This window comes from Piliocolobus tephrosceles, chromosome 4 (assembly GCF_002776525.5).
Source record: "Piliocolobus tephrosceles isolate RC106 chromosome 4, ASM277652v3, whole genome shotgun sequence".
Lineage (NCBI taxonomy): Eukaryota > Metazoa > Chordata > Mammalia > Primates > Cercopithecidae > Piliocolobus > Piliocolobus tephrosceles.
This window is the reverse complement of record NC_045437.1, coordinates 106496339-106509193: the sequence shown is the minus strand read 5'-3', so window position 1 is coordinate 106509193 and position 12855 is coordinate 106496339. Positions and strand designations below refer to the sequence as shown.

At 44.1% G+C, this 12855-nt stretch overlaps 1 protein-coding gene across 3 annotated transcripts in view; it reads right to left on the bottom strand.

Moving 5' to 3' along the window:
- MAN2A1 (mannosidase alpha class 2A member 1) overlaps positions 1-10547 on the bottom strand; it is a 173311-nt gene extending 162764 nt beyond the window's left edge. The window contains exons 1-2 of one of the 3 annotated variants that reach the window (XM_023212261.2): positions 10388-10547; positions 9404-10000 (exon numbers count right to left, since the gene is read on the bottom strand). In XM_023212261.2, coding sequence (XP_023068029.1) covers positions 9404-9538 — 135 coding nt within the window. In that variant the 5' untranslated portion in view covers positions 9539-10000; positions 10388-10547. Of the gene's footprint in view, positions 1-2148; positions 2170-9403; positions 10001-10387 lie in introns of those variants that run through there. The other 2 variants (XM_023212260.2, XM_023212262.1) reach the window with 2 other exon arrangements.
- Between the last annotated feature and the right edge of the window lie 2308 nt (positions 10548-12855).

Genomic DNA, 12855 nt, shown 5'->3' with positions numbered 1-12855 from the left:
TGAAAAGGGAAAGGAATTAGAAATAGACAGAAAAAACAAAAATTACATATAAGGAAGTCATGGTCCAGAAGTGAAGGAAACTGAAATACAGCATGATTCTCACCAGCTGGAATATAAGAGACTCCACTTGCTCTGATGCTCAGAATATTTCCTTCAAGTGGCACAGGTTTAATTATCAAGATTATCCCTTCTTCTTAGGAAGCCAAACTACCTGACATATATTGAATGGTATTTAATATCATAAAATTGAAAACACTACGTACTGGTTTTCTTTTACTAACATTTTTTATTTCTTTAACTGACAAATAAGATGTGAGGGTGATCTGGCTGTGAAATCTGTCACCCATTGATTACCAGGGTTGATTTGGCAGATCTGGTTGGCTAGGCGGGTGTCCCCTTCCTCCCTCACCGCTCTATGTGCGTCGCTCCCGAAGCTGCATGCTCGGTCAAAGAGGATGACCATCCCTGATAGAGGAGGACCGGTCTTCCTTCGGTCAAGGGTATACAAGGAGCTGCACTCCCCTGCTGGAACCTCCAAACAAGCTCTCTTTAACTGACAAATAAAAATTGTACATATTTATCAAGTATATCATTTGGAAAAATGCATGCATTGTGGAATGCTAAATCAAGCTAATTAACACACATATTACATCACATACTCTTTTTTGTGGTGAAAACACTTAAAATCTACTCTTTGCAATTTTCAAAACTACAATGTTTTATTATTAACTATCATCAGCAGGTTGTACAATAGATCTCTTGAACTTATTCCTCCTACCTAAAATTCTGTATCCTTGTTTACTGGCTTTCAATTTTTGTAACCAACCTATAGTCACAGCACATAACACATTCAGTCACAGAATGAAATGTAGATGACATAAGGTATGTTGATGTAAAAAAACTGATGGCTGAGGGAGGGTGAGAAATGAGAAGGAAAAGAAATGAGTGGGAGAAGGCTGAGAAGTACCAAATTCCTTGACTGACAGAGTGGGGAGTCGCTTTAGGTCTAAAGTTGATGGATCAAGAAAACAAATGCAATTACATCACTGAAAGTTGTTAATGTATATCAAACAAATTGAATACAAAACTTTTTTAAAAACTGGGAAGAGTAGGGGGTATTGAGTTAAATTCTTCATCTCTTATAAAGGGAAACAATAGCTCAAAATTGAAACAAAAATCAAAACAGAGGTATATGCATATATTTAGAGTTAAAGAAGGAAACACACATGGAACATAAAGAAATGGTCAGAAGTGGGACTCAGAGAAGAGCGGACTAAAGATGGGGAAAAAAGGGAGAGGGATTCTATTGTCAATGTGTACCTTTCTATGTCATATGAATTATTTCTATGTGCATTTATACCCTGTACATATTTAAAAGAAAAAAAAGTCATTGGTAAAGTCCCAGCTCTCCAGACTCCTCACTGAAGCCAATGAACTGTACCGGCAAGAACATAGGACAGGGTCAAATTTAGAGTCTTCTCTGCTCATGGAAAAGCATTTAATTTCTCTGGACTTCCAAAGGCACCACCTGCAAAGGCGGCCAGTGGTAAATCCATTTACATGTGAAAAATACAAAAATGCATACTTTTTTTAATGAAAAAAAAAATTTACTTAACAATAACCTTAACACTACTCAATGAGACACACTGCCCCCATTTTGTTCAGACTAAGTATACTGCAATTTAAAGAGGATACTAAAATCTGTTGAGGACACAAATGAGGTGTTAGCCTGTGTCATAGCAAAGAAAGTGACATATAATCTTTAAAAGTGAAGAAAATGATGAAAATTAGCAAGAATTACTCTTCGATAAGCAGAAGAACAGGTCAGTACCTCTGCTGACAACCTGAAAGTACCCTGCCTCCAAGCTGAGCAACGCTCAGGATCCCAGAGACTGGCTGAGTTTCATATTCTATTTAACAGCTTATGAAGAAGATAACTATACCTGAGCTCTCCCTTCTCAGAACTAACCCAAGCAATCAGACTGGGCTCAGAATTAAGCTCATCTGTGAATTACAGCAGATCCAAAAAGTCGTATTTCCGTCTTGAAGCTACAGATCAATTTTGCCTAGTTCATGGCCCAGAACCTTCCTTCCCAGAGCAGTCCTACAGTGCAAAACCTTCCGGTGAAAGAAGAGAAACAAACTTACCAAGCATGTCCGTGCTCTAGCATCGAAGTTCCCCAAGGATACCTGGAAATCTATGAAACATGTAGATAACACAAGTTTTAAACCATTCTCTAAAAACACAAAGTTTGACCAATGCTTATCTAATAACCAATTTATGAGAATTGTTTGTCTTTAATTAACTCACATATACTTTAACAGATCTAACCATACTATTTGCCTCCAATATTAACAATAGAGAAATATAGTTTAAACTGGGGATTGGCAAACTCTGAAAAGGGCCAGATAGTAAATATTTTAGGTTTTGTGAGCCAGTTTCTGTCTTAACTACTAAACTTTGCCACTGTTGTGTGAAAGTGGCCAGAGACAATTGGTAGATGAATGACTATGGCTATGTCATGAAACATTATTAAACCATTTAAAAATGTAAAAACCATTCTTAGCTCACAGCCCTACAAAGACAGGCAGCAGGCAGATTTCACTCATAGTCAGCTGACTTAGGCAAATTTCAAAACCAGAAGCCTTGGAGACAAAAGAAAGAAGATTATTTGTCAAGAACTTCATTCTTTCCCTGCCTTCCCACTTCCATCACACTTTCGTAAAAAATGCTATTTAGAGGACAAAATGAAACGATCAGGAGGAAAGTCTCTATCCACTCTCCTTATTTTCCAGTTTCTTTCCATGCTTTTTCTCATCTCAAGAACATATTTAAAACGTTGTAACCAGAATCATCAAAATTAACAGAAATAAAAACAATATACTGAAAAGTAAACAGTCTGCCTGAGAAAACTGCAGACATTTCAAAACATTTTTGCAGACAATTTTTATACTACCTTATTAATCAATATACCTTATCTTCCTACGCTACAAGGCAAGGGGAATAATCTGGACAAGTGCCAACCTCTAATTTAAATGGAAGAAAGTAAAAGATGATCTATTTACCAGACCCTAATGTTTTTCTCAGAATACATATGTCCGATTGGAAAAGATTTTTTTAAGTTCTATTATAATAATCTTCCATTTTTTCCTTTAACTTACATATGAACATAATCTATCCTTGTAATTTTTTGTAACATACTACAATTTAGAATCCTAAATGTGTAAGTGAATCTTAGGCATCCTGAGAAAGAATAGAAAACCACAGCCAATGCAGATTCAACAGGGATGATTACCACTCCCAAAGGATATTGACAGCCGTGTCTGGAGACACTGTTCATTCCTACAACTGGGGGGACAGAGAGAGAACGGTGATGCTGGCAGGTATTGGGTAGAGAGCAAGGATGCTGCTAGACACCCTACAATGCACAGGACAGCCCTTAAGACCAAAGAATTCTCTGGCCCAAAATGTCAACAGCAAAGAAGCTGCAAACCCTGGATAGAGGCAGCAAATGGTAGAGTATGTACCATTTTAAACTAAAGTACTTTAGAGTTGATCTCTTCTTTAGAAAACAGTATGTTAGATTTAGAAATTTAACATTAAGATATTTAAGAGATACTGACCAGGCGCAGAGGCTCAAGCCTGTAATCCCAGTACTTTGGGAGGTCGAGGTGGGCAGATCACAAGGTCAGGAGATCGAGATCATCCTGGCCAACATGGTGAAACCCCATCTCGACTAAAAATACGAAAATCAGCCAGGCACGGTGGCAGGCGCCTGTAGTCCCAGTTACTCAGGAGGCTGAGACAGGAGAATCACTTGAACCCGGGAGGCGGAGATTGCAGTGAGCCAAGATTGCACCACTGCACTCCAGCCTGGCGACACAGTAAGACTCCATCTCAAAAAAAAAAAAAAAAAAAAGATATTTACTAGATACCTACTATCCACCTGTCTGCATACAAATATAATTACCTTAAACAGGGCCCTCTTTCAGAAAAGCTATGCTATGACCTCAAGTGACAGAGTTCATCAAATCAAATGATTTACTTCCTCCCTACTATAGGCAAATTTAGCTACACTCACTAAAGCACTAGATGTGAGCTCCATTTCAGTACAATTAATCCGCAAATCTGTCTGAATTTAAACATGGTTTCAACCTTAAAAATAGCAGCTTGGCTTGATAACTGAAACAGAAACCCATTTTAGTTAAAATGTCCTACTTCTTCTTCTGATTAACCTACTAATAACAACTGAGAAGCAAAAATAACTATTTTAGAGTTCTTCCTCCTTGCCTTAGTTCTGCTCAAACTTTTATAAAAGCTGCTGCTATCAGGAACTTTACCAAGACAGAAGGGACAAAAAATGCAATAAGGCCTTTACAATCCAGCAAACACAGGTCATCAGAGCTGCTAAATATCCTTTCATTTTCTTAAAGATTACAGAAGTTGGAGAACAAGGGAAAACTAAGACTCCTGAATGCAAAAAAAGCTAAGAATAAACCAGGTGATCAGCCACAACTAGGGAACCACTCGTTCCACTTCACTCCTTCAAAAAAGACTGAAGTTTTCAGTTATCACAAAAAGCAATAGCTGACTCAAAAACAAATAAAAGTGGTCATGTTAGTCACTATTATGCCCACTGCCCAGAAACCTCTTAATGCAAATTAAAAGTTAAGACAGAAAATCCCCTTCCAATAATACAACTGTGACATCTCCCTGACAAAAAAATTTGCTTAGGCCCTGATAACAGTGTTCATCTGGGAACAACACACCCAATTCAATTTAAACAAAAACAAACAAACAAACAAAAACATAAACTACTATCTTCAAACCACAGACAGTCATGAGTATCTGGCCCCAGTGGTTTATAGGACGTAAGTTTGGGTCTTAGTGAAAAAAGCTGATCAGGAAGAGTCCCACAGGGCTGTTGGACCGAAGAGGAGCTACAGGAAACCATCCTCAAAAGGCTCTAATGTTTGCTCTTGCATTCCTAAATGCTGGATGCACTATCAAAGTTCCATCACTTCCCAAAAAACATAGATCTCAGCATTATATCCCAGGAAATAAGACAAACTCCCTCATACAAACGTGAACAAACCCCAGCAGCAAGTGCTATTGTTTATAAATAGACTGCACTGAAGGACGGGGAAGAAGATCATATTTTCCTTTATGTCATTCTTAAGTAAGATTTACAGATTTATGAAAGCAAGAAAAAAAACTGGGGAAACAAAGTCCTAGTTATACATATTGCCATGGGTCAACTTTCATTAATAACATCTACGATGCTAGACTCTTAAGAAGTACTACTGATGAAAAGCATGTAAGCACATTTCTGTATGTGTATTATAGTAAGTTAAAAAAAAAAAAAAACAAAAGGCAACTGGGACCAGTGGATCACACCTATAATCCTAGCACTTTGGAAGGCTGAGGCAAGAGAACAGCTTAAGGCCAAGAATTCGAAACTAGATAGTCAACATAGAAAGACCCCGTCTCTACAAAATAAAAATTTTAAAACTGGCTAGGCACAGTGGCATACACACCTGTAGTCCCAGCTACTCAGAAGGCTGAGGTGGGATAATGGCTTGGGCCCAAGAATTCAAGGCCACTGCAGTAAGCTGTGACTGCATCACTGCACTCCAGCCTGGATGACAGAGCAAGACCCTGTCCCAAAGAAAAAAAAGAAAAAGGTATACAAGTTTCCACCTTCTAATGGCTTTCAATCAAATGCTTATTTAAAGGCATTCTCACTTACTCTCTTGATAAATGTTACATAGGCAAAAAGATAAAAGTTTTAACTTCACTTTCACATTTTCCATCACAGTCTCAATTTCCGTATTTTAAGAGTTAGTATTAATCTCTACGGTCATATGTTACACTAATCATTTAAAGAGTGATCATTTGTTATACAAAACCTGACTCATTAATTTACTTCTCTAGATCCAAACATCAGACATTAATAAGACAACCCTATTATACACACCACAGATAGTAAGCAACTTGTGAAATCTGCTTGTAAGAAGTGACGACTAATTTCAGGGAGACCTTAACAAAGTTTCTCCTTTCCATCTGCTCAAATTCTTCCAAGTTATCATAAAGCATTTTCAGGACATTAGTCCCTGACCAACCTCTCATTCACAGTGGAATTTTTATTAATTTTCTTAGCTGGGATTTATTAACCCTGAAATATACACACAAGTTACATCAGATTAGGCCCCCTGTTGCCTCTAGTCCTCCAAGAAGCAGAAGGAAGGCTTCAGAGTGCTTCAGGATAGACTTCCAAAGAATATCTCAGAGGCAGGCAGCTGCTCCAGGGTGAGAGAAACTGGAGCACCCTGAGCCAGCCCACTCTTGCCCCAGAGTCCAGCCAAATGGTGGAAAATACAAGAGTTTTCCCTCTCCAAAAAAAAACAACAAATAGACTGCTCTCAATCTAGGATGGTCTTTAAAAATATCTTGTTTACAAGATGAACCTAAAGCCTAGCGAAGGTTCCATATCAACTGAAACCAACTAAAACGGACAATTTAGAGGAACTCAACACCTATCTAAATAAACCATTCTACTAGACACCAAAAATGACTTATAGTGACCAACCTGCTTGGCTCTACTAAAACTCAAGAAGAATTCAGTACCCAAATTTGCCAAAGAAATGTATTGCAACGTTCTTTTACTATGTTTGGTGTTATTAAGTTAGAAGCAGTGAAAAAAATAAATAAAAATCAAAAAAGAATCAACTCAAGTTCTGGATGCTGGACTACATAATGGTTTTCATTATAATGTTTAGCTCTAAAATGAGCTCAAAGACATTCTGGGAAGGTATAAATCTCAAGTGGTAAATGTTTCAGAAAAAGGACCACACTTATTATGGCTTCAGAATAGAAGTTCCTTTAGTTATAAGCTAAAGTACCAGAGAGCATCAGGGGTACCCGATTCCAGGGCCGTGGACCTGTTAGGAACCAGGCCACACAGCAGGAGGTGAGTGGCACAGCAGGTCAGCAAGCATTACCGCCTGAGCTCCACCTCCTGTCAGATCAGCAGCAGCATTAGATTCTCATAGGAGCATGAACCTTATTGGGAACTGCACATGCGAGGGAGCTAGGTCGCATGGTCCTTATGAGAATCTAATGCCTGATGATCTGAGGTGGAACAGTTTCATCCCCGAAACCTCCGACTCCCCGTCAACCCCACCCCTGTCTGTGGAAAAACTGTCTTCCAGGAAACCAGTCCCTGGTACCAAAAAGGTTGAGGATCACTGCTTTCTATTTTACATCAGGTCTTTCCATAAGCAGATGGCAGCCTAAACAGTAGGCAACAGATTCCTAAGAGGCAAGACAACATAGTGGCTGGGAGCCTGGGCTACAAAGGCTACCTGTTCAAATCTCAGCTTACAGCTGTGTGACCTTGGGCAAGCTAATTAATCTCTCCGTGCCTCAGTTCCCTCGTCCACTGAAGTTGTCACACACACAATGGTTAAGCTTACAGAGGGGTCTTATAATGTGTGTCTGCTTGCGGATTCAGTGGCCCTCCGTGCACTCAAAGAATATCTTCTTTCTGCAGTGAAAATCCAGTATAGAAAATCTGAGAAAGGCAATCTTAAAATACAAAATGCTTCACCTCCCAGTTCAGTAACAACAGCTTTCTCCTTCAGCAGCCACTTTCACCTTTCATCAAATGCTTTACACTTAAAGCAGAACTTCAGCCTCTCATTGAGGACTAAGGATGGGTATTACAATATTGGAATTAACTTTGCCTAAGATTTCCCAGTAACTGAATGAGTCACTCATGTCTTTAGAAACAGAGAAAATGTCAAGGTTGCCAGAAAACCCAGGTCCAGATGTTCGCATAAATCATTTTCAAGTGATCATCAAGCCAAAGCCAAAGGACATTATATAAGGAAATGCTTTAAGTAAAATATATCACTTTTTATGATTTTCCTGTAAAGGAGGAAATTCTGAAAATGAGGTTACTGGAGGGAAAAAAATTACAGTAATTTCAATCCCAAAATTACACAACATATCAAGCTAAGCTTAAAACTCCTTACCTTTTTCCAACTGTTCTCTCCAACCTCATCAAGAAGCACTGGACAAGCTCTGAGCTCGAGATTTAAAGATGCCCATAGTGCTTGTTTCTATTTTCTCTGTCATACTACCTAAGGGAAGCAGAGGCTTTTAAAATTTTGATACATCTCTCTACAGCAAGATTTTTAATACCTCTCACCGACAAAACATGTTGAGTGCTCTGTATTGATGATAACACCCATAAAAGGGTCTTTTTTCACTTTCAAAATAATTCCAGTAAAGTTTGTCCTTTAATCTCAATTAAATTCATGCCATTTGCTCTAGCATAACAGAAAAAAATGGCAAGAATATTCTTTGGTCATTTAAGTTGTCACAAAAGAGAAAAAAATATCAACCTCACGTCTAGGCTTCTCTCTCTCTCTTAAGTCAAGTAGGAATAGTTAGATTGCCCTGTCAGGATTTGAGTTCTTCAGGTTCATTCGTTCCAGAGCACACTACCCAATACCCAGTTCCACCGCAATTTCTGAAGTGCACAGGTTATTGGCAAATAACTTGAAACCGAACTCGCACATGTCGCGCGGCGGGTACCCTTCCAAAGGGAACAGATTGTGTCCGCTTTGCTTATTTTTGGTAACTTTAAATAAGACTTTGGATGGGTCGTTTTCCCAACTCATCTACCAATTTTACCACTGGACGCAGGGCTGAGCGCCCCACAGCTTTCGGCCGGAGTATAACACGCGCTTCCCCACTCAGTTCCCCATGTCTGCCACAAACAAACCAGAGGTAATAGCTGAAGAATGACGACACTAAAATCAACCTACAGATTCACATCTAAAACGGCCGCACCACGAAATAAACTTCTCTCTCTTCAGAGGCAGTGGGGAAGAAAAAATAATAATAATAAGGCTAGGTGGGGTCGATTTGATCCATTTCCGAGACTCGGTGCGCGCAGGGGTCTGGGCTGGTGCGGGCGACTTAACCCTGTGAGAGCCGAGAACGACCCCACCGCCATACGCGGGCCCCGGGCTCGGGGGTGGGGGGCGCCTCACGCCGCGCCCGTTCCCCCGCCAGCAGGTGCCCGAAGCCACCCCAACAGGCCGGGTGCGAATGCCGAAACATGGCCACTTGCGGAGCGCGATGCCGCCGCCGCACGCCGCCCGGCACTTTGTTAACTCTGCGCGCCCGGGCGAGATGGCTTCCGAGAGATGATCATTGCCGTCCGAGAGCTACAGAGCCCCGGCTGGCGGCGGCTGGGACCCTCCCCCGGCTTGGCCTCGCCCAGCACGGGTGTGGGGCCGCGGCAGGAGGAAGAGGTCGGGGAGGAGCCGGTAACCAGGGCCCCGCACGCCTGGCCCCTCGGAGCCCCGCGCCCCCTTCCCAGGTGCTTACCTGAGGAAAGGACCCCTCGCGGCGCGGGTTCCTGGGATAGTCTAAGTGACCCCGGTCCAGCATCAGATAAAGCGAGAAAATCACCACACAGAAGATCGCACTGCCGAACACGGTGAACTGACGGCTTAACTTCATTTTCCTCGATAGACTCGGGGCCAGGACGCTGTCCTCAGCCAGAGGAGACAGCGGACTGTTGACTCTAGGAAGCAGCCGCCGGAGGCTCCCTTCTCCCAGGCTGCGCGCCCTCCGCGCTGTCGGCTGCGGGTGCGAGTCCCAGCCGTGCTCCGCACCTAGTCTCCGGCGCCACCACACGTCCTTGGCCTTCGCCCTGGCCTGCCGCCCTCTCCGGGGCCGGGCGCCCCTCTCGAGGCGAGACTCGCCGGCAGCTGGGAAGGGGCCCCCACAAACTTGATCGTAAGCTCAGCGCCGACCTCCGGCAGGGCGCGCGGGGCAGGAGGAGGAGAGGTCGCTGCCCGCACTTCCTGCCACCGCCGCGCCAACTGAGTCGACAGGAAAAGTTTTCTCCACGAGGGCAGGCGTGTCCTCCTCACCCAGGGGAGGGGCGGGTTCGGCAGTTCCCGGGCCGGGGCCGCGCAGCTAGGTCAGAGAAGCGGAGGAGAAAGAAACAGGGTCGTGAAGAGCCTAGCCTTACAACTTCTAGCCGGGACGGTAGGGCCCGCCCCCGCGGCACCGCCCCCGCCACCCCCAACTGAGCCCCTTCCTGCCGCCGCCGCCGCCGCCGCTGGGCCGGAGTGCACCCTGGACTCCGGGGCGCACGGATTGATGAGTTTCCTCAGAGCTAGCGTCCGCTCGCCGGCCTCTCCCGCCCCCAGCCGTCCCTACCTTCCCCCTCCCGGACCCAGGCTGCGCGGGGAGGTGCAGGGGGCGGGCGGCGGCAACGCGGGGAGAAGGAAAAGGAGAGCAGGGAGGAAAGGACCGTCCCCGGAGAGAAGCCCGCTCCAGCTGCAGCCGCGAGCCCCCTACCTCTTTCCCGCCCCACAAACGCGGAGATGGCGGCGGCAGCGGCGAAAGGAAGCGCCGGTTCTCCAGCGCCACTTGGCGCTCCAGCACCGCCTGCTACGAGCAGGAGGAGACAGCGGCAGCGCGGCGGCCGCTGGGTCAATAAGCGCCGGCAGCCCCTGAGCCGAGCAGGCGGCTGGCCCCGCCCCCTCCCGACGCTCCGAGTTGAGGGGGCGGGCCCCCCGGCGCCCAATCGCAGCGCGTCACCGGCCGGACCCGCCCCGCGCCTGCCTCCCAGTGTCCCGGCGGTAGGAAGACCTTACAAGGCTCTTGTGACTTGGCAGGCAGCTTTCTGGGAGTTGAGGCCTTCGGAGGCGTTCAGGCGCCAGCACCCCACGTCCAACAGGGGTTGAACTTACACCCCACTTCCCTTTGTTGCCCAGGTTTCCTATCCTAGGACACTCGGGCCTGGCGTGCCTGGAAGAGTACTTAGTGAAGGGCTGGAGGAAATGCAAGAGAAGAGGGCTTGCACATTCTCTTTGGGCTCACTATTTCCTCCTTTGGTCACAGCCTGTTGAAACCTGGGGGAAAGGAGACTGACAAAGGGCCGTCCAGGCACATGTAGAAACATCTGACCGCGAAATCCATGACTGTACTCTGAGAAGTGATGCTTGTGCCAGTTATTGATTGCCTCTCAGCTCCAAATTCACCCTTTTTGACTGCACTGTAAAAATGAATCTGAGCCTTTTAAACAGTTTTTCGTTTGCCTTCTGGGACTGAAGCTTTGTCAGTAGAGGGCGCTGAAGAGACATCACAGAAAAAAAGGATTTTGCTTCCTGGTTTCTGTGTATTGATAGGCTTTTGCAGCATACCTGGCTTTCTCCAGGGCCAAGGTCCTATAGTGCTCAGTAACTAGCAATTTCCTCTCCCCTGCCCAACTCCAGGAGCTTTGTAGAGGAGGTGAGACACTACCCCGTGAATAACTTCCCTGGTACCCTAGAGGCATTTGCAGCAAGTTGCAGAGGGCACATCTTCCACAAGCTTTGCAGACGTAGCCCAGTGGCGACTTCTCTGCCATTCAGTGAGCCAGGTCATGCCCTCTCCAAAAAGGTCTAGATCTTAGCCCTGGGAGGAATTGGGGAGATTCTTCATTGGGCACTCTGCCTCTCAGTCCAAGAGTTAGTTATAAGGTTAGCTCCTTATAGCTGCTGTTGCTATATTCTTTAAAGTTCTCTTTTCACTAGTGAATCCTTCATTACTCTAATTCTCTATTATAGTTGATAATTCTTTTTATTAAGCCTTCCCTGTCCCAGGAGTAGTCCCAAGAAGTAGACCTGCAAAGATGGGATTAAAGGTCAGTTTGATTGAGAATTTGAGCTTGAGCTCCTTGCCAAAGGGAAATGTAATTCATGACATGCTGGGCATCTCAATTAAGCAATTACCTGTGGTTGATCCTGATGAAGTGCCAACTGAAGCCTGTGCCTTGGGGGCCCAAGTGGCTGCTACACTTGACTGCTATGGTTATAAAGGTGACTAGAAAGACTGGTGTGGGATGGATTCTTTTGAGTGGTTAGTTAGAAATGAAAGCACAAGTTTTTTAACTCTCAGAGTTGTGGTATGAGAACCAGAGATATTCTGTAGAATTCTAAAAGCTCTGGTTTATTGTAGCAACAAGAATGATGCTGAGAAACAAAATTTTAATTTTTACTGAATTATAACTGCTATTAAATTCATACACATTCTGACTTTTTCGTGTAAAAGGGTGTTATTTTTTAATAATAGAATCTCAATACTTGAAATGGGTTGGACCCAGAAGAAACCGACAATCTTAAACCCTCCAACTCTTTCTCTTATCAGTGGAAGTAGGTTGCCCTCCAGTGTCTAAAGAGACTAGACTTGCTTGAAAACCTTGACTATAGAGGATGCCACTATCTAGATGGGCTCCCTGGTTTCAATGGGGATGACACAATCTCAGAATAGCAGAGGCCAGGCAGCACATAACCAGCAAAGACAAGGTGGGCACATCTATCTTAAAGGTCAGCAGGAAATCAGACTGCCTTGGCTTACGAAGCTGCTCTGGGAACAAAATAGGTAGGCAGTTGAAATAGATTATTGCTTGATATTTGTAACAGTTGTAAAGATCTAGGTCAAGTAGCCAAAACCTGACTTGAGTCACCACAGTGGATAGTCACAATCTCCCAGTTCTCAGACCTAAGTCAATTCACAGACCCTTAGTCCCTTGGTTGAAAGAGAATCTGTGTCCCATTTAAGAAGGATCTTGCACCTTGGCCACAGTACACATGGCAAATTCTTTCAAGCTTTCCCCAAAACGACATGTGGCCATTTACTAGTGACTGTGCATTGGTGAAAAGGAAATACACAGATCATTTTAGGTTTACTAAACACTGGCTCTGAGTTGATGCTAATTCCTGGGGACAGAAATCACCACTGTTAGTCCACATACCAACTATGTGTCTGCTTTCCCAGTGTAA